This window comes from Herpailurus yagouaroundi, unplaced genomic scaffold (assembly GCF_014898765.1).
Source record: "Herpailurus yagouaroundi ecotype Mexico unplaced genomic scaffold, PumYag 164, whole genome shotgun sequence".
Taxonomy (NCBI): domain Eukaryota; kingdom Metazoa; phylum Chordata; class Mammalia; order Carnivora; family Felidae; genus Herpailurus; species Herpailurus yagouaroundi.
In genome coordinates, this window is record NW_024412405.1 from 11,534,850 (window position 1) to 11,558,035 (window position 23,186).

A 23,186-nucleotide genomic window follows, 5' to 3' on the forward strand; every position below is an offset into this window, starting at 1 on the left:
GTCCAGGTCTGACAGTCAGGCAAACGTTTTACCTTTCTTTGAGAGCAACCAGAACAGTTGAAGCAGGGCAGGAACGACTACGTTTGAGCTCCAGGAACCATGCAGGCTGTTAGTGGACTGGGGTCTGGGGAAGGGTGAGGGTGTAAGTGGGAAAAACCATTAGCTGACAATTGCAGGAGACATGTTGAAAAACTGCAAGGCATCAGACCACAGCAAGAGTGTGGCCACTACAGACGGAGAAAAGTAGATGGACTGGAGAGACATTTAGCAGGCAGAGAGGGCATGATGATTTAGTGGACATCAATGGGGGAGACAGGGGGACCTGGCTGGCTCAGTAAGTTAAGTGTTCAGTTGTAAGTTCAGGTCCCATGGTAAAGATTACTTAAAAGTAAAATCTTTAGGGGCACCTGGGTGGCTCAGTCGGTTAAGTGTTCAGCTCTGGATTTGGGCTCGTCATGATCTCACGGTTCATGGGTGTGAGCCCCACATTGGGCTCTGTGCTAATGGCGTGAAGCTTGCTTGGGATTCTCTCTCTCTCTCTCTCTCTCTCTCTCTCTCGCTCTCTTTCTCTGTCCCTCCCCTGCTTGAGCTCTCTAAATAAACAAACACTTTAATGAAAAAATTAAAATAAAAACTTAAAAAAAAAAAGAATAGGGGAGAGGAGTCAATCACAACATGCACCCTTCTGGCTCTGTCATGCTACATGACTGAAGACCCCACTTACAGACAAGAAACAGGTTAAGAGGGAAACATGTGATTTACTTTGGGCAAGTTCAACTGGAGAGGCCTGGGAGAGTAGACTGATGGTATCCCTGTGGTTAGAGTTCAGAAGAACAGGTCCGTTAGAACGGAGCCACCCACAACACAGAACGCATGGGGGCAGATGCCCACATGAAGAAATCCAGAAACAGAAATGCAAGACAAAGCCAGCAGTATGCAGCTTATCCCTATACAATAACTCAAGTTTGGAAGAAGAAAACATCCTAAAGGAGGGACTGGAAAGGATGAAAATACGAAGATCAGGGTGCAGCTGGAATTTCATTTCCCAAAAAAAAAAAAAGTGTTCTTAGGTGTAATTTAGTATTTCAAAATGTTTCCATTTGTAAGCTTCTGGATAAATTGTAAATAATGTAGAATCTAGGAGCACCTGGATAGCTCAGTTGATTGAGTGTCTGACTCTTGATTTCAGCTAAAGTCATGATCTCTCGGTTCACACGATCAACCCCGTGTCAGGCTCTGCACTGACAGTGGGAAGCCTGCTCATGCTCTCAGTCTCTCTCAAAATAAATATACATTTAAAAAAAAGTAATAAAGAAAGGCAATCTAACTTTCAGAATTTCTGTCCTTCCCTCCTCCCTCCAGTTAAATAAAAATAATAGTGTTTACTTACAAACTTCATATTTTGTATTTAACTTTACTGGCTCTCCTGTTACAACCTAGTGATAGTATAAATTTTCTTGTTCCTCTGTGAGGCTGAAGTCAAAACAGCATCAGACTGTCTTCAGGAAACTCGAACATAAAATTTCAGAAATAATGATCATCTGAACAAAAATAAGATTGTTTTCTGATAGTGATCAATTTGTGATTGAGGACATCAAAAAATTACAATGTATGCAGTTTCAGGGCGCCTGGGTGGCTGTTTGTTGAACACCTGACTCTCAATCTCAGTTCAGGTCATGATCTCAAGATTCATAGGTTCAAGCTCCAGGTCAGGCTCTGCGCTGGCAGCACAGAGCCTGCTTCGGATTCTGTCCCTGCCCCTATCTGCCTCAAAATAAACAAACTTAAAACTTTTTTTAGTAAAATGTATGCAGTTTCGGGCACCTGAGTGTCTCAGTCAGTTACGTTTGCCTATTGATTTTGGCATAGGTCATGATCTCACAGTTTGTGGGATCGAGTTCTACATTGGTCCCTGCACACTGACAGTAGGGCCTGCCTGAGATTATCTCTCCCTGGGCCCCTCTACCCTACTCATGTGTGCTCTCTAAAAATAAAATAAATCTTTTAAAAAAATAAAAATAAAAATAAAGGGGTGCCTATGTGGCTCAGTTGGTTAAGCATCCAACTTCGTTTGGCTCAGGACATGGTCTTGTAGTTCATGAGTTCAAGCCCCACATCGAGCTCTGTTCTCTCAACTCACAGCCTGCTTCTGACCCCTCTGTCTTCCTCTCTCTCTCTCTCTCTCTCTGCCCCTCCCTCACTTGCACTCTCTTCCTCAAAAATAAACATTTAAAAAGTAAATAAATAAATAAAAATAAAATGTATGCAATTTTACAGGATAAATGATATGTTGTATTTTTATTACAAATTCGAAGTTGTAAAAAGTGATTTTAGAGAAGTCAAAGGAATTATAAGCAAACATTAATTTACTTTGTGGATATCAAAGAGCAGAGCCACTCAAGCACACAAATGAAGCACAGACTTTCCAAACTATTTCTACTTGAATAGTAAATAGAGCATGAAAACAGACTTTTATCTTGCTAAATGATGTTTCAGGAATAAAATTACTACACAAAAGCATTTTCTCCTTAAATGTTCTCTGAATGAAAGATTACATATTACTATGCAAAATCAAATCATTATGTTTTTCTTTCTGAAGGACTAGAAGATGAAACAATGGCTAATGGCAGACAACCAAAATCTAGGTGCCTCAACTGACTCCAAAGACTACTGTACTGTACTGATTCTAAAGCCAAATGGGGGAATAATCAAAGAACTATTTTCTTCTCTAAAAGCACAAAAGAACAGATAAATGGGACAAATCACTGGACTGTTCAAGAGATATCCTACACATCTGAAAGTTACCATTTTGTACATAGTTACTTTTTTTCCATGTCCCAGGAAAGACAATGCTGTTTAAAGCAATCGTTGTTCAAACAAGAAGTCGGTAGCAGAGGTACTCTGAGACATAGTTTATAACTTCAACGATATTATTAATCACATACTCATAAAAATTATGGCTCTCAGTTTTAGACAGGGAATTGAAAATGACCTCTACCAAAGTTCACAAGGTCCCATCTGTATGGGAAATCACCACCAGGCCACAGAAGAGACGACCCCTAGGAGCGGCTTTCTCCTGACTACCTGCTGTTTCCAAAACAATGGCCAGACGTTAGCTGCACACACTGCCAGGATCAAACAGAGGCCAAAAGTCACCGCTTATTTCATGGGGACTCAGAAATTAACTTTAACCAAATTACATCTTTGCTCTCAAGATTTTTTTTTAACAAAAGCTCACAATCCGCTTAGGAAAAAAATTATTTGAACAACTAAGCAGTTATCCAACAAGACAGTAAATTGTCCTTCACAAAACAATTTCTTTAAGCCCTCTATCCTTTAGAATTTATCAGATAAATAATATATCATCACAAATGCATCTGTTTTTATTCCTTAAATAAAACTCCTCAGGTTTGGGAAGAGGGGACACATGCTCCTCTTCACCTATTTTTTAAACTTTTTATTTTGGAACAATTTCAGAATTATAAAAAAAACTCATAAAATAGTAGGAAGAATTATTGCATATCCTTTACCCCAAATATTTATTTATTCATTTATCATTTATTTATCATATTTTTTTCTCTTTACACACACACACACAATTCTTCTTAAACATCTGGGGGTAAGCCAAAGACAGGATGTCTTTACCTCTCCACACTTCGGTGTATTTCCTAAAACCAAGGTAAGTCTCTCATGTAATCACAGTACAATGACCAGATCTGGAAATCAACATTGATAACAGTATCATCATCTAATCTACAAACCTTGTTCAAATTTCATCAACTGTCTCATTTATGACCTTTACGACAAAAGAAAAACATTTTTTTTTTTTCTGGTCCAGGAACTTATCCTGCATTAGTTGCCACGTATCCTTGGTTTCCTTTGATCTAGATAAGTTGATCCACTTTTGTGTTTCTTGGCCTTGACACTTTTGAAGAGTACAAGCCATTTATTTTGTACACTATCTTTCAATTTGGTTTGTCTGCTGTTTCCTCACAATTATACCCATGTTATACATTTTGGAGAAGGACATCACAGAAATGATGTGCTATTTTCAGTGCATCATACCTCAAGAGGCATGAGATGTTGATATGTCCCATTACCAGTGATGCAAACTGTGATCATTTGGGTAAATTGCTAGGTTTGTCTATTTTAAAGGTGTTATAGTTCCCATTGTAATTAATTAGCATCACCTGGGGATATACTATGAAACTATGCAAATACTGGTTTCTCATCATATTTTCACCCGCTTATCTTAGCATCTGTCATTGATGATTCTGACCCTAAACAATTTGGTGTTTACCCCATGGGGATTCTTCTATATTTATAAGTTAAAAATCTGCTGTAGAAAAGAGCTGTGCCTCTTGCCTCTTTTATCTTTCTTATCTATTTATATCAGTATGGACCCACAGGCTCTTGTCTTATTCCATGGGCTTTAATCCATCGCTAACATTATTTATTTTGTTGCTGAAGTTTTCCCAGATTGGCCTGTGGGAAACCCCATAGAGCTGGCTCCTGTGTCTTTTTGACATATCATCTTTGAGCACTTGATTACTTTCTTATACAAGATGTTTCAGGCTTATCTTACACTCTTCCGGAAATCAGCCGTTTTATCATGGAGTAGTGGTTCCATTTATGAGACAATGGTATTTAAAAAATAAGATCTGGGTTCCTTGTATGCTCATTGCTATGGGTGCCAATGTTTCCATGACCTCTCAGCAGGCCAGTGGTTCTCAGTTGAGGGTGATTTGCCCCCCTCCCTCATGACATATGGCAGTGTCTGGAAATACTGGGTTGTCACAACTGAGGAAATGCTACTGTCTTTTAGTGGGTAGAGGCCAACCAAGAGTGGTGATAAACATCCTACAATGCAAAGGATACCCTCCTGCACACACAATAAAAAAATGTCTACCCAAAAATGTCAATATTGCTAAAGAAACCCTGAGCTACAGAATTTGTGTATATACACACACATGTGCAGTAACACATTTATACAGTTATTTTTCAATATATGTTAAAAACCATGAGTTTCCACTGATACCTCCAATTTCAACTCAATACATAGGACTCATTTAGAATGGAAATCCTCATCCATTTCCCCATCTGTAACCTCTTTCTCTGACAAGAAGAAATGTCACTCATCTTATCCACAATCCATGTATTTATTTCCTTAATCCCAGAATATACATAAACTGGTTTCAGAACTGCTAACCCATGAACTAGGAAAAACAAACCTACTAACTACAGTTCAATGTTTGCTTCTACTGTTTTTAAGCTTGAGGATATGCAGTCAAAATATGCTTAAAAGTTATTTAAAGCTAGTGTTTTTTTTTTTAATCTCTCTCTCTCCCTCCATCAGTATATTACTCATAAAATTCTGTCCATGGTTGGTATTCCATTTAGAGCTTTTCCCCCAGAATGTCAATAATTTTATTTGGAAATGTTAATGTCAGAATTCTAAAAGTATAATTGGAGAAGCCTCTCTCCTTTATCTCAGGTACTTCATTTCCCATCCCCCAATCATTTCTACCAGATGAGGATCTGGGAGGTACACCCTATAGGTCCACCATCTTATTAGCTCTGCTCTTGTGTATGTGTGTGTGTTTCCACAAATAAGCAGATACATGTATATATTCTTATTCCCCCTAATCATCCACCAATATCCAGTCTATTTTTCCTTTAATAAGAGAAATGCTACTTTTTAGCTTAGCATATGGCCACCTTGGTATCAACCACATTGTCCATCTTCCTAGCAGATAGGTATGACCATGTGATTAAATGCCAATAATCACAATGGGAGCAGAAATAAAGGGTGCTTTCTAGGTTATGCCCTGAAAAAAAATGGGTGTGAACTCCCCTTGCCCCTGCCACCTTCCTGCTGAGGCTGGATGATGGGCATAAAAGCAGCCACTCTGGAGCCCCCAAATGAAAACCATCTGCTGTGAATCCAAGTCTCCCTACCAGCCCTTGACAATATTTCCTTTTGGGACTATGACATGGTAAATATATTAAATTTTATCTTTCACAGGTCACTGTATTTTTCATTCTCTTTGTTATAACTGCTTAGACTACAGCCTAACTATGAAGGTCCTTGGGTGGGAAGAGGACTGAGCATTCCAGCAAATGAAAACAACAGTGAAGCAGGAAGGAAGGGGAAAAAAAAAAAAAAAGAGCATGAGACAAAGTTGTGTAAATGACCAAAGAGTCACATGAGGGCAATGGGGAAACATTAAAGGGCTTCAAGCAGGGTTGGGATTATACTTTCAATTTTATGCTGTTCAAACCAAAGAATGGATTAGTGCAGATGAAGAGTATTTACAGAGAACCTGTTCAGAAAGCTCTCACCTGAGCCATGACACACACAGCTGGAGTATGGGATAGCACAGCCAAAGAAAGGAAATAGAGGTTATTTAGATGAAGTTACAGATCAAGCCCCCTCAAAATGCCTCAGAAACCACTTTTCTGAGCCCAAGGGTTCACCTTCCTACCAGGTACTTCAAGGATTTTGCATCCCTCACCAGAAGGCCTAGGTTCTCTGGCCATCCCTCATCCTTGGAACATCAGCTGACCTAACCACTCTCACTTCCCCAAAACACCTCTTCCAACTCTTCTCTAGGCCACTCCACAATGTTTTCTGAGACTGCCGCTTCATGATTACCACTCAGGTCTACTGAGGGTTCAGTATTTTCATGGAACATTCCATCTATCTCCTTGCCTCACTGAAAACCTCAGTGACCTCAAGGACCTCACTTCTCCAGCAACCTTCACATACCTCCTTGAGATCCACTGTCACTTTTAGAACATTACCTCTGCTAATCCTTGGAGAAACTTCTATTTCCTTGAGGCTTATTTTAGCTGGCCAAAAAGTCTTCCCCAATTCCCTGTCATCTATCGACATCTCTTTTAACAACCCAATATTCGCTGCAGAATTTATTTCACCTGGAAGATGCAGAATTTATGTCACCTGGAAGGAAGGACCTTACTTCCTTCCCCTAACTCATATCACCATGAGTATGACCCAGGTAACATCCTCGCCACTCAGCTCTTTGGATCTCATTTCAAATTACCTATTCTTTCACTTTAGCCACCTAGTCCCAGAGTCAAACCCTAAAATCATCTAGTGTTCACTAAGTGCACCATATTCGAAATCACCAACTCAAATTTCTTTCCAACTGCAACCCCTATCTTTCCACCTCCTTTCCCAAGAGCCTTGACTGGACCAATACTGAAACTTTCAATCTAGACTATGAGATATTCTGGAAGTCAGCTGCCCTTCACTCTTATGAAGAGTTAATGATACGAAAAAGAGCAAGATAATAAAGAGACATAAATAAAAGCAACGTGTAAACTCTAAGTGGACCATAGGTGGTGTTAAAAAAACAAACAGATAAACAGATATAAAAAGACACTTAGCGAAACTAAGGAAACTTGAAATACGGACAGTATGTTGGACGATATTATGAGATTCCTGTCAACTTTCCTTGGTGTAATACTGGTTTTGTGATTTTGTTGGAAAACGATCTTACTTTTAAGATCCATGCTGAAATATTTAGGAGTCATGTGTCATGACATCTGCAACTTTCTTTCAAATAGTTGAGGAAAAGAACAAGGAGAGAAGGGAGAGAGGAGAAGGAAGAAGAGCAAGGAGGAGGAGGAAGGAGAAAGCAAAGAAAGGTATAAAGGGAGAGATGGAGGGAAAGATGTAGAAAAGCTTAACAATCTAAGTGAAGAGCATACAGGTGTGCAACGTACTATTTGTTCTTTTTCTCTAGGCTTGAAAATACCTAAAATAAAAGGCCTGGGGGCAATGTATTAATTGTATCAATATCAATATATATTATATAAATTATATATAACATATATAGGTATGTATTATGAGAGAGAGAGAAAGAGAGAGAGAGAGAGAGAGAGATCTCAATCTGACGTGTATACATCCACATCTTTCTCTGTGCTCATCCAAACACAGTAAAGATACTTTAGGATGGGAAGGTGGCTTAATTAATGTGAGGCTGCACCACACACACTACTCTGCGAACCGCCTTTCTATTAACAATACATACAGACAGGCCTTCAAGTACCGGCTGTGCCGCAACTTATAGTGAAGACGCACAGTAATTCATCCGGTCGTTCATCCATTTGGTGGACATGATGGCTGATTACAATTTTGGCTACTTTAAATGCTGCTGTCACAAATGTCCTTGTAAATATCACTTCACAATTCGGTCTTTTAACTCTGAAGGATAGATTCCTGAAAATTGCACAGCTCGGTCAAAGAGTATGCACTTTTAACATCCATCACCAGATTATCTTCCCAAAAGACAACAGTCAGTCATATTCCAAACAGGCCTGAGTGTGCTCTCTCCTATATTTCACCTCCACAGTAAGTTACCAGTCTTTAAAAAAAAAAAAAAAAAAAAAAAAATGCTGCCACTCTGGAGAGCTGTTTGAAGGAAACACAAAGTGAGGTACTCTCAACACAGTCACTTGTGAGAGTCACCTAAAGCAATGCTCACATTACTTCCAAAGAACCAAAAGCAAAGGTGGGAAAAGAAAAATGCCTCCCCCATCTGAATTCCCACCATAGTTTTTCACTCCAGTATTATGGCGTCTATAAATTTATGTCCTTTCTATATGCTTCATGCCAAATTTACCAGAAACTCCTTGAAATAGGGCTACTGTCACTCATTCATTAATTCATTCAACAAATACTTATTACTCACTGATCATATCAAGCCCTAGTAATACACATGTGAACAAGATAAATACCATCACTGCCCACATGCACCTAATATTCTTATGGGATAATCCAACATTTAGCAATTAGTCAGGCAACTAATATTTTAATTATAGTTACAGTAAATGCTTTGAAGAAGCAGAACAGTGTGCAATGAAAACAAGTAACCCAGCACACAGTACCAGGAATGACCCCAAATGGGTTTTCAATGTTATTTATCTATGGCTTCATCAATTTCCCATGTCACTGACTGACTGATAATGACTCATGACATATGATCTTTAAATATGTGGTTTTACAACTGTAATGAGAGAAGGACAAAAGAAGATAGGAACTCAAGTTATTGAGCTGGTACCGTGCCAAGCCCTTTTGTGTACCTAACTTCAGTTCATCTTCACTACTAATTTATAGAGCAGAGGCTAACGCTCCACTTTTAAATGTAGAGTATGAGATGCAGGGAGACAAAGTAACTTGACAAAACTCACATAGTTACTAAAAGGTGTCATGACAGGATAGGAACCTAGGCCCCTCTGATTTCTATTTTATCAGAGTGAACCAAAGGCCTTTTCAAACTAGGCCTGGAAAAAGGCCTGGAAAATACAAAGTTAGGAGAATAACAGCAAGCCTACTACTCTGTATTTAAGTCACTTTAATTTAAAAATGTGGTGACTGGTGAACATTATACACACACACACACACACACACAAAGTAAGTAAATTCAGTGGCAAACATTCATTTAAATATAAAAGATGAAAGTGTACTCTATAACTATGTTAGAGTATTCCTTTCAGAATAGACAGAGGAGAATACAACGCTAATATTTTGACCAAGCGCCCATATGCCATGGCACTACATTACATCAAAGCTTAATAGAGATGTGATTTGACAAAATATTCTTACACAAATGGACTATCTCAAATTCATGAATTTACCACTCAAGCTCATTAGAACAAAACCGAAATTAACCAAAATCCAACAATTCAACAACCATAATAAAAATTACAAAGATACTGATGGGGGGAGGAATCTAGAAAGCTCTTACAAATACTTTGAAGGCCTCTGGGAATAATATTCCCAAGTACCTTTTTTATGTCTGTATGTGTGTGTAGTTAAACACACAGAGACCAACATACACCCAAATTAGATGTGTGTTCCAAACATGCACTGAAGTATTTCTGGGGGAATACTATTTCTAAGGAAAATAAACCCCTCCAAGCCTACTTAACCAATGTACAGAGAAAATATGTAGCTGCTGCTCATGATGGCTCATGATGGAACATGGCAGAGTTTAAAAACCAGTAAATACTCCACAATTAAGGCTAAAAAAGAACTAGAGAATGAGCTAAAAAGAACATGAAGGGGATTTTTCAAATTTGTATACACTTTGGATACTGAGGTTATGGATTTTATTTTTAGGTTCACTTGAGAACTGTTTTCCTTTCATTGACAGAGGTGAATCACTAGCACATGAGATTAGATACAATCACTGATTACCTGTTAGTTAACAAATGGGAAGAAAAGAGAGTGACAGTAAAAGGGAAGGAGGGAAGAAGTTTCTCCACATATAACAAAAGAAAAGCTAGAAGAGAAAAGTGATTAAAAGCAATGATTATATGACTTAATTGCCATATATTAAAACAAGAAGAGGGGTGCCTAGGTGGCTCAGTTGGTTATGCGTCCGACTTCGGCTCAGTCTCACGGCTAGTGAGTTCGAGCCCCGCATCAGGCTCCGTGCTGACAGCTCAGTGTCTGGAGCCTGCTTCGGATCCTGTGCTTCCCTCTCCCTTGACCCCTCCCCGCTCACAATCTCTCTCCCTCCCTCCCTCCCTCTCTCTCTCTCTCAAAAATAAACATTAAAAAAATTTTTTTAATGATCAGGGAAAGGAAAATATGTAAAAATGGAGTCACTAAATTGTCCTGAGTCACTACTGTGCAGTTGTACAAACTGTTCACTGCATATAGGCACTGGGTCAAGGGTGCAGAGTAAGGGTTTAATATGCTCCATTGCTAAGCTGAGCTCTCTGTCTCAGGGCTGGATGCGCCCAGAAAATGGAGCACTTTTCCTAATTCACACAAAGTTGTAGTCCACTTGCGAAGCCTTCTGACCTACAGGTCGTGCCCACTCAAAGGAAAGCCTTTTGAAATTACATAAAAGCTCTGTATGGACTTGAGAGGTGCTAAGTAATCATACTCCACCAACATTCTATCCCCTCAGCCTCCAATTCTAGCCTCCCAGCTCCACTGTTTCAGTAAGCCATGAGAAAAGAACAAAACTATACAGTCAGTCCTTCCTATGGGAATGTTCGTAGACCCACACTATTCACTCATAATTCAAAGTGAACTGTACTTTAAATTTGATGTTAAACTCCATTATTCTTAAGTTGATGATAACTTATGTTGGACTAAAATGAAATGATCTTTTCAATGCTAATAAAAAGTTGCTAATACAACTTACAACATAATTTACTCCTTAAGGGGCATTAGTATAACTTTGCTTTAATAATTTAAATAAAATGGCTGTGGGGCACCTGGTGGGCTCAGTCAGTGGACATGCAACTCTTGATCTCAGGGTTGTAAGTTTAAGCCCACACTAGGTGTAAAAATTAGTTAAAAATAAAATCTTTAAGGGGCGCCTGGGTGGCGCAGTCGGTTAAGCGTCCGACTTCAGCCAGGTCACAATCTCGCGGTCCGGGAGTTTGAGCCCTGCGTCAGGCTCTGGGCTGATGGCTCGGAGCCTGGAGCCTGTTTCCGATTCTGTGTCTCCCTCTCTCTCTGCCCCTCCCCCGTTCATGCTCTGTCTCTCTCTGTCCCAAAAATAAATAAACGTTGAAAAAAAAATAAATTAAAAAAAATAAATAAAATCTTTAAAATAAACAAATCAATAAAATGACTACTCCTGATTCAGTTATCACTCCACATTCTACAGGCCATAGGACTGGACTTTGTTAGACATTAGAATTCATGTCTATGTACATGAGGCGACACTGTTACATATGCTAGAAGACATTCCATAATTTGCTCTAATTTATAGACACAAAAGGCTATTCCCTCACTCTCAAATTAGTCAATCATAGGTCACTATATTTTATAGCTCCATACTTCAAAACACCATCAATAACAATAAAAAACAATAAGTAGTCAATTTGCTGCACTGGCCTATAAAAGACTTTAGAAAAAAGAACCATTTCCCATACAATACATACCTATAAAATACCAAATATGTGTCTAGGAAAGGTTATGCACCGTAAGGTTCATTAAAGAATTTAAGGTATATATGTAAAGTATAGGGCTGCTAAGGAAAATTTTCTTATTTCTATTTAAATACATAGTAAGCACATTTTCTACTGAATTCTCTAGTTAGCACATCTTCAAGCTGTTTTCTAGAACAGGACACCATGTATAATATCAAGACCTCAAATATTTGTTTTTACCTCGAATAACATAATTATCCAGTGCATCTTCCATTCTCTTCAGTGCTTCAGTTCTATCAGAACCATATGTGATCAGCTAAAAGCAAATAAACAAAAAACAATTTACATAGATAGATACCAATCTATCTAAAGTCAAACAATTCATCCTAATAAAAATCAAAATACTTTGTAACAGGTTTCCCAAAACATCCTCTGAAATTTCACAGTAGCTCAATTTCTAATATAAAGTATGTCAATTAAGATTTTTTTTAAACTCAATAAATATCAGAATCAAGATATTTCAGACTTTTCTCCTACATTCACTATCACAGAAAAGAGCTATTTGAGATAAACAACAACGTAATAAAAATAACCATAAAAAGTTTAAAAGGAAAGATATCAAAATGTGAACATTTGGGATAGAATATAAACATCTGGAATAGTGAAGGATAAGGCAAGATTTTTCTCTCCCTACGAAAATGTCGTTTCCAAGTCTGATACCCTGCATAGCTAACTTTTACACATAACATAGCATAGAAGCAAACTGTTCTTGTATTACAAAAACAGAAGGGTCTTACTGTTCTATAGGATTTTGTGCCTATTTATAAGAATCTTAAACAAATTAGCAATTAAATACAAGCAATAAATAATATTTTATTGCTAATTTGCTTGTTAAAATAAGACTTTACCTACTCATAAAATATTTTTCTATTACATTAGTCAGTCTATAGTTTACAATTACTTTGGTACATTTCATCAGCTCCTCAGTATCAAGCCAGGTTGAAAATTTATTTGCAGGCCACTTTTCTGAACAGAAATGTATTCATCAAGAAATGGAACCACATATATCAAAATCAATCTATAATTTTTTTGTTTTTTTATTTTTAAATTAAGTAGCACATCTCTAACAAATGAAATACCTAAAGTTCACTTTAATAATGTTACTATAAAAACTTAAGTGAAAAAAAATAAAAAAACAGTTTGCTACAAATACATAAAAAGTACTTGGGGGAGAAAACCATCTGACAAAGGGTTTTTAGTTAAAAAAAAGTAATAATAAAATCGTTCTTTGGGATAGGGAAAACAGGATTTTCTAAATGAAATCCCCAGGTTTTGTTTTTTTTGTGTGTGTTTTGGGGTTTTTTTAGCGTTTATTTTTTGACAGATAACAAACACAAGCAGGGGTGAGGCAGAGAGAAAAGGGGACAGAGGATCCAAAACGGGCTCTGTGCTGACAGCAGAGAGCCCAATGCAGGGCTTGAACTAACGAACCAAGAGATCATGACCTGAGCCGAAGTTGGATGCTTGACCAACTGAGCCACCCAGGCGCCCCATGAAATCCCCAGTTTCAACTACTGCAGTCAGAATCCCACATTTTATGAGATCTTAAGATTCTAATGATTTTGAAAGACCTAAAAATTTGAGCAGCATTGTTAATTTATTCTGGGAAGTCAAATTTCAAAAGACAGGTAGGCAAAAAGACAGCTTGTACTCTAACATAAAACTTAATTATGTGCAATCACCACAAGTAATTAGTGATTCATAAAAATGGAAAAGAAATGGTAAAAAGTATGCCAAAAAACATGACCTATCAGCTCAACTCCTTGACATGGCAAGCCATCCATACTTCCACCTCAGGTAATTTCTAGGGATGACCAAATAACCTAATTCAGGCTCACTGTATCGGCTGCATTGGAGCCACTGGTTAGATAACTTTATTATTGTTGGGGGAAGGGATCATCATTTGATTTGATTGGGGACAAGCAAATGACTGACTTGATTGGGGAGTATTACAAAGTAACATGCTGTTGAAATTTCTCAAGAGAAAGAAAATCTGCTCTGCTTTCACTTTTCCATCAATGCATAATTACTTGTTTAATTACACAGCACATGATTCAGAGAAAGGATCAATTTAAGATTTTTTAACTTTAATACTTCCACTGTCTTTCAGGAGAAAAATGTACAAAGCCATTAGGAAATCGAACTAACTTTTGAAATCATTGGATCATAATAAATGCTAATGTCACTTCCTGGTTGGATGCCGCTGTCAACCCGGACCTGGGAGAAAGAAAGAAATGAAAGTAACTTCATATTGTGCAGATATTTTTCTAACAACAAATTTAATTTCCAAGGAGCAGATGGATAATTTAATCTCAAGTAATATTTCAACTTCTGGAAACCAGAAAAACAATCTAAACCATATAGAGACCAAATTATCTTGATCTGTTATACCATGTAGTATAACGCATTTTTTTGTTCTCACTCCAAACAAAGGAACGAAGAAACTGCAAAAAATAACAACAATAAAACTTTATACATCACTATCCTGGGATGCATTTGTAGCTATTTGATGGTGTCTTCCAACTGAAGCATGGCATGAATGATGCCCCTTCTAGGCACACTCCCCACTGTACCCTTCTGAGAGCTTCAGGGAGGACCCCAGTCAAGCCATGCAGCAGGACCCGGGAGTTCTGCTCATCAGCTCTACAAGAACGCTGGTCCTGTGACTTTCATGTCTGTAACACTTTCCTTTTTTGCCTTACCCTCTCAACTGTACATTTTTTCTCTGTTACTGTTAGTCCCCTGAGACTTTAATGTTTACACAGCTTTTCTCATAGCTTTGCTTTGTAAGGACACAGCCCCAATTAGAGTTCTGATTTTGCAATTTTCATGGGGGAAAAAAAATAGCCCAAGTTCAAAATATTCTTTTGAAGAGCCTGATTGCTGTTAACCAGCCAACAAGTTAGTTAGTACATCGCTGATTCTTGTTTTCATCTCCCAGTTTGATACCAGCAGTAAGGCACAGAGGTTAGCCATGTAAAACTTTTAAAATGAGCAGTTGCTGAGGACGAAATATTTATTAAATTATTGTGCCTAAGTTTTGGAATCTGAGGTATTTAAAAGCTAATCAAAATACTTAAGACTGTCAAGCATGTCCTAGGGGTCTTGAAGATAGAGGAATTTAATCGAAGCTGCCAGAACAGCAGGACTTTGATGCCCAACATCGTAAAGGGGTGGGAAGAGAAGAGCGGAAGCTCACATAGCTCTTCACCTGTGGGAAGAAGCCTTCCTAATAAACAGCAGCTCATCTGTCTGCAGCAAGGCAGAAAAAGGTCAACCCAGCGGCTGTTAGGCCTTTAATATTTTAATTTAGGCAATTATCAAGGGACCACATGTAGAACCTCTTGTCTAGGATATCCACATGAGGGTATGATGATGGCTTTATTATACAGTGACATCAAAAGATAAAGCATAGTTTCAATCTTTAAAAAAATCACACTACTATTATTCTCTTCGTAAGGTTTTAGAAGGTAGCACTATAACAAACTCAGAGTGCTTTTATCTCTGCATTTGCAAACACCAAAGTATGGTTATTTGTATTTACATTCACATTCATATATGAAAATCTCAATTTTAAATGACAGTCACTCAGCACACTTAAAAATATCCTGGCTTTCTATTTTCTGAAAACATACTTCAGTGCTATGAAATACACAGTGTTGATTAAAAACTAGAAAAGAATTAATGGGGCAGCTGTGAAAGCAATAAAATCATAACTACCCTCTCCCCACATTTACAGAGCCCCCAAATGGCAGCTGGCATCCAACTTACACAGCAGAAAAGAGCCTTCTGAACTTGCATTTTCTTAATTTTAGTAGCAAAAAGTTAAAGAGCTCATTTTATCACCATGTATTATTTAAAACCAGAGCATGCTTGCTAAAGCTGTGTTTCCAATTGAGATTGGTAAAAATTCTAAGATCTTTGGCTTTAAATATATCCTCCTATTTGCTATGTAAACTGCTACAAACCTAGCGCAGAACTTTAATGTTCAACCCACTGGTAAAATAACATAGACAATAAAGATTATTTGTTACACTCTTCTCTGGTTCATAATTTAAAATTTTAGTCACTTTGAAAAACACCATCCTGAAAGTTAAGTTACCTAGGGCTCTTAGATATAACTATTTCATTTACTAAAATTATGATCACAGAAGGTATGTCATTTTAATTTAAAAATACATAGGGTAAAAAAAAAATACATAGGGTAAAATCAAGAGGTATTATACATAATCAACACACATCTCTAATCAAACACATGTCTCATTAGCAAATCAACATTTCCAATTTAAAACTGTAACAAAGCATGAAGACTCTGACTTATAATTTCCTGCTTATGTAGAGTTTTCAAATAATCATCAGCTTTTTTTATTTCTAACAATGAATTCAAAGTCAAATTAAGTTGCTATTCCCCGATGAAAACAAAGGCTACACACAAAAACATATATATATCTTAGCTTTTGCACACAAAGCTTTAAGAATAAGTCAAATGGAATTATAACCAAATTTCTGAGAACAAAATTACAGAAACTACCAAATTTATAAAATGTGGTGATCAAAGACACACACAAAAAATCTTCATCAAAGCCAGAATGAGTAAACTGTAGGCTTAAAAAAGCAAGTGAAAACTACAAACTGTAAGTTAACGTTCAAGTATGTATTCCTGTGACCAAAAAAAAAAAAAAAAGGGTAATAACCAAAGTTTCCTAAATTAAAACCAACTGATCTAGTTAAAGAGGCAAGGAGGAAACACCAACACCCAGGCACCTGTGTATTGAGGGTCTCAAGCCATTGCTCAGAAAACATCTAGCGTAATTTAAATGTCTTTCTTCTGTATCAACGGTGGACCGTGTGAAACTACCAGCCGTCTCCCACCCTTCATGCTCCATTCACCTCTCCCCCTCAGTCCAACTCCCAGCCCGCCATGTCTACCTGACAAGTGACAGCCCAATCTGATTAAATGCTTCCAAGGGAGGGGACTCGTGGGCCTCCATGACAGGCCAAAAGTGATCACCATGGAGATACATAATTACAGCTGTCAACGCATCTACTGTCCTGCTGACATCAATTTGATTGCTCCCAGCAATAATGATAGACAAAGCTTGGTGTGCACTCTCCCGCACCCAATCACTTTATCTATTCCTTGGTCCATTTAGCTGACATGCAACATTCACACAAGCAAATAACAGCAGTAAGCAGAACATTTAAGGCATTTTAATTGTTTTTTCTTTCTATGGATGGCTCACAACCGCAAATGTTATTACATAAAACTCCTGCTGCAGCATTAATTGAAGAAAGATTTGGTGGGACAAAGACTGTAGGGGGTATAGTTTGTCCATTATCACTTGTACTTTCAACAGGTCTCACGTTTGAAAATTGCAAATTGCAAAAACTTGCGAGGGCAAAATGTTTGACATCCTGTTAGCTATTACAACATGGTGAAAACTTCTAACAACTAAAGTAATCATTATGAATTCTTATTTAATACTTTTTTGTTTGATTAAAAAAATGTTTAGATATGTCCCTATGATACTGGTTTTCTCATCTGCTATTTAACGTCACATAATGCCTGTTAAATCTTTACAATTTTTTTTCTGCCTTCAGGCTTTGAACACAGCATGGAGTCTCCCAGCCTAGAAAGGGTCAAGTCTCTTCAGAACGCATATGGGCAAAAACAATTTAAAAAGTGAAATAAATCATATATCCAATAACATCTTCGAATTTAGAATCCTTCCTGTAATCTTTCACCATCTTCATGTCAGTAATCAGACTGAATAATCATATTCACAGATGGTACCGCCTTGTCATCCACTAGTTAACATAATGGTGTGTGTGTGTGTGTGTATGTGTGTATGTGTGTGTATATACACACACACACACACATACACACACACACACACATTACCTTGATTAAGAAAAAGGGTATGCCCTTGTTCTTTATATGCAACAAAAACTATTTAAAGAACACTTATTAAATATAGAAGAACTATGAATTAAGTGGACAGTGATCACTTTTCTTTAACTGGTAGAAATATGTACTTCTTAAAGTACGTGACACTTAACAGAATGAGGCACACTTTGTTTTCCTTAATCCATTTCAATTAAGAGGCTGAATTTCGTGACATCTGACTATACAGGGAAGCTAGGTTAGATTTATTGAAAATATTAAAGTAATACAGAAAAGTCATTTCCCATTCTTAGGATCCTGTGATCTTTTTCATTACCATTTTCAAAAGAATTGGGAACATTGTAAACTATCATTTATTCAGAAGTCAGATGTCTCTAGACTTCCCTGTGAAGGGAATTCTGACTTCCTTACACATCACCAAGTACAAAATATTTTTTTTAAAAAATAACAAAAAACTGTGATTTATCCACAAATTTCACTTGTCCTTCTATTTACACCCTTTGGTGTTGACATGCTTTAACATAAAAGTATGACATAAATCAAGATTTTAACCCCTCACTTGGCATTGCAGCTTAATGACTTACACCAGGTAGATGTATTGGTTCTTGGTACTGAGACAATCTCCCAACGGACGGTAAACCAAAAGACTTGTAGGGGTCCTGAAAGTTCAAAGGAAAGGAAGCACAGTCTTTGAAATATAAATCAGCAAAGTAAGGTTAAATATTTATACAATGAAGAAGCATTTATAGATCTATTTTCAACACACAGTATTTACCAAATCATGATTTCCTAAGATCACGGTCTTATACTCACTCTAGATTACTTAGAGAAGTATTTAAAAATTAAACTGAAATGTAAGCAGAATTGAGCCTGACGTTAGTCATACTTTATTGAAATTGGTAAAATTCCAACATTTTATAAATTGTCTTCAAATGCCTTGGGCAAAAATAAAATAACCTAGGCGTTACATCAAAACATCCCCAAGTTCAGAACAGCAACTGTAGTGCACTAAAGATAACTGGTTTTCTTGCTCTCAAAACAGTTCACATACGGCAAAATTGGAGAATTTTGGTTCTTCAAGTAAAGACCTGAAAAAAAACTTTGCATGTGCTATTATTAGATATGTGCCCCACTTGTAAATATCTTAGATCATCAGAATAAAAATTAAATGAGTTCAGTGTCATAACAATACCATTTAAAATATGATAAAAAGCAAGAATAATAACCCGGGCAAGTATATTCTCAAGATCCTTGAAAAACATTTCAAAACAACTTCAAGTATTCTTAAACACAGGTACCATTAATTTATTTTTTTTAAAGGACTTTGAATTCTAAAAGCAAAAGATAGTATTAAATGCTTCCTTGAATTGTTTCACTCATTGAAAAAAGCATTTTCAGATGTTGATTGCTTTATTATCTGATTAATATAGTTATAAGATAATACAAAAGTTTTGGACTGAAAGCTTAGGAGTAAATTCCATAATTAAAATTATGAATGAAAGCTTTGCAATTTAAATTTCAATCACTACTTTCATGTAATCATAAGGTTTATCAGAAAATAAACTTGCAAAAAAAAATTAAGTTAATATTAACAACTAATGTGTATGCAGGGTAGGCTCTTAAAAACAAAAAGCAAAAGACAAACAACAACAGAGAAATAAATGATTCTGTTCATTTCAAATGTGATCTGAAAACAAACAAAATAAAAACCCTGGTCCATGCAAACATACTGAATATTTAACAAAAGCAAGAATATTTAACGAATGCTTTGTTGCCCCTTAAACTGACTGGTGGCTATCTTGCCCGTGCACAGAAATACACAGAACTTAAACAAACTCAGTCTTTTAAAACTATTTTGCATTGCGTCAAAACTGCCCCCTCTTTTGCCTGGTTTGATTCTCTATTACATAAGCAAACACATCACATGGGTTATGAAGCCCTAACTTGCTCTTGCTGTTTAGTTTTCCCTGGTCCCATGTCTCGGGACACAACCACCATGCTTTCTGTGAACATCATTCATTTTACCTCAGCATACACCCGACATTCAACTGCCCAGCCGTTGATGGGAATATCAGCTTGTTTGTGCCTGAGAGGGTAACCCTTGGCAACACGGATCATTTCTTGGACTAGGTCCAGGCCAGTAATGCATTCTGTGACAGGATGCTCCACCTGCAAGGCCAATATCTGCCAGTCAATAGGTGTAGGAAAAGGGGAATAAACAGAATAGGCAAGAACAATTTCAGCAGTTCCTGGACAAAATGGGGTTAATTATACATAACATTTAATCATTTTTAACTAAAAAACCGAGAGAATAAAATTAAACAAGCACAATCTAATACAAAGCATGATTTAAAAAAAGAAAAAAACCCCAATGCCTAAAAAGTATTTGTAAACTATCTGTATCACTTGTCTCAGTTTTTAATTAGATGTCGTCCAGCAATGCTTCCCACTTTCAATTCTGAAACTAATTCTTATCTGAAAATTACATATTTAGCTGCAATCCTCGGTATGGCTGGTAATCAACTATTCTGCTACACTTAGCATGGCATCCACAGAGGCAGCTTATGATTTTCCAAAGCACTAAGCTAGCCTGGTCTCACTCACTCTCATGCTTTCACTAACCTGTCCTGACAAGCAACCAGATTAGCGTACTCTTACATCAATGCAGTGTAGCAGAAAGGAGCAGATGGATCCTGCAGGTTGTTTTCCCTTCAGACTTACATGGGGAGTGCTTAGCATGCACAATAGCAAAACTGAGCCAGTGAAATCACTCTGCTTTCTCAGCAAATTGCCGATAACTACTTTGGATGATCCTGTCATGGGGATCCCTGGCCTTCCACACTCACACATGGGATACACATGTACAAAAACATGCACTGACATAGAGGGATGCTAACAGGGATACACATCATTATGAATTTGCTTGATTGCTCGCAAGTTCCTAAATTAAACAAAGCTACAAAAAAGCCACTTACGGCACTGATAAGGAGCAAATGATAGGTCTCTCATCAAAAACCTTGAAGAAGTTTTAAAAATTTAAAACTTTAGCCACATCTGTTACTTTAAATACCAATTTCTTTTCTCATAAAAACTAAAGCATGTTCCAAATGCACCTCTTAATAGTTTCTTTATCATGACATGTCCAATTTCATAAACTCTGACACGGGAAAAGGTCAATGAACAAACGAATTGTCTTCCCATCTTCAACTACACTAATTGAAGGACAGGACTTAGTCATTATAATAATCTCGAAGCTTATCATAAGCAGACAATGCCATGGTCTTAAAAAAAAAAAAAGAAAAAGAAAAAAGCTTTGTAAAAATAAACAGATGGCATCCATAATTAGCTCTGTGTGTGTTATGAGTTTGTTTACAGTTTCAACAACATTTTAAGACATTTTGACATAATTTTAATGACAAATCATCACTAAAATAAGCATCTACCCTTTGCAAAATGAACGTGACACTAAATAAAGATCTTATTAGATAGTTCAAAAATTAAATTTTTCAAAGCAAATTATGGTTTTTTGAGAAACAAGATTCTATATGATAAATATAACAAGAAAGGAACAGTGTAAAGCCCCTCTATCACTGCTAGAAACAAATCTGAATGGGAAGGCATCTTATCACTCTATTCAAAGTGAGCCTACTATGTGCCAAGGGCTTTATGTCAATACTATTCATACACCTCCATAGGTGAGAAAACAATTTTAAAAGTGAATGACCTAATTTCCTCCTCTGGCTAGTGCCCAGAAAATATACTAGGCAAATCAATATATATTGAATGAATAAGTGAGCAGCAAATCCAGAGACACATCTACAGCAAATGGTAGAGGCAGCACTGGCATTCAGGTCACTCCAGAGATGGTATGACGTTCCTATTCTCCTCATATAAAAATGCATATAAAAACATGTAGTAAACTGGGGAGCTTGGCTGGCTCAGTCAGGGGAGCATGTGACTCCTAATCTCAGGGTCGTGAGTTCAAGCCCCACATTGGGTGTAGAGATTACTTAAAAAAAAAAAAACTTAAAAAAAATGTAGTAAACATAAACAGCTGCATAATTAGGTGCTGTTGTCTTCTATAAAACACAGTATTATTAAAGTTTAAAGACCCAAATTCATTATAAGGCTCTGTTTACCTTAGAAGATTTTCTGTAACTGTCTAAGAGAAAAGTATGTAAGACCCGTATTAAACGAAATCCAAAAATGGACCCACTTGACACTAACTTAGAATTATAGAACAGAAACAACACATTTTTCAATCTCAATTAGTGAGCTACAATCATATCAAAATAAAATAATTAAGTAGGTAACTAGAATAACAACTAGCTGCTAAAGGCAAAATCATTACGTGCAGAACTTAAAAAACGTACCCACTTAGGTTCAAGTATTGTTAAAGAAATATTTCTAAATACATTTGAATATAACTCTGAAGTTATTCAACTGGATGTGTGAAACATTTCCGTTAGAGCCTGCCTTAGTATCACCAGGAATCTTGTAGGCATAACATTGCTTAAATAACCATGTATAGCCCCATTTCTGAGAACTTGGAAACAGGTTCCCCTCTGCAAGTCAAACTCCATACTTAAGAGATCAGAACAGAGATATACAAAGAGACAAAACAGTTCCCAGGCCAAAATATAATTCAATAGAAGTTTTAAAAATGTGTTTTAAAAGGGGGGGAAAAAGGGCAGGGAGCGAGGATCAATGGAAAGTGAAGGCAGCTAACTGGAACGAAAGGTTATTCAAAGAGAGACTCAAAGACTGGTGTCTGGTAGGCCAACAGTTTTGTCTTGTCCCACCAGAAGAAAAATCTACATAAGTTTAATGCCGATAAACATATATTCAGAGGACTATTATGTGGAAGGGGGGAAAAAACCCACAAGGTTTCTATGTCACTTCTATTCAGAAAACAGTGATTTCACCTAAGTTAAATATGTTCTTCTTCTTTTTTTTTTTTTTTTTTTTTTAAGACTCTTCAGACTCATTAATCTGTCAATATGCTTTGGGATTCTCAAGAGGAGGGTATTATACAGCACTTATTCACCCACACACCTGCTTTTGGACGATATCCTATGGGTTGAGAAGTCCATGGAACACACTTTTAGAAACCATGCCTTAAATATTCAAAATACAAAAATGAATTCCCTTATTGTGACAAAAAAATTTTCGAGAACCTGGCTTCACACATAATTTTTCTACCCAGTAGAAAGGGTGCTAGTTCCAAGAACTATATGAATAAGGATACACTAAATAGTATGATTCTGCATTTGAAGATTAATACACTGACATTCTAGTA

At 36.9% G+C, this 23,186-nt stretch overlaps 1 protein-coding gene across 7 annotated transcripts in view; it reads right to left on the reverse strand.

The window, feature by feature from the left end:
• The window catches only part of PCCA (propionyl-CoA carboxylase subunit alpha), a 418,320-nt gene that overhangs the window by 201,269 nt on the left and 193,865 nt on the right, over positions 1 to 23,186 (reverse strand). For all 7 annotated transcript variants that reach the window (XM_040487139.1, XM_040487136.1, XM_040487140.1 and 4 more), the window contains 4 exons: positions 19,913 to 20,056; positions 18,472 to 18,546; positions 14,131 to 14,199; positions 12,163 to 12,238 (listed from right to left, as the gene is read on the reverse strand). In XM_040487139.1, coding sequence (XP_040343073.1) covers positions 12,163 to 12,238; positions 14,131 to 14,199; positions 18,472 to 18,546; positions 19,913 to 20,056 — 364 coding nt within the window. The remainder of the gene's footprint in view (positions 1 to 12,162; positions 12,239 to 14,130; positions 14,200 to 18,471; positions 18,547 to 19,912; positions 20,057 to 23,186) is intronic.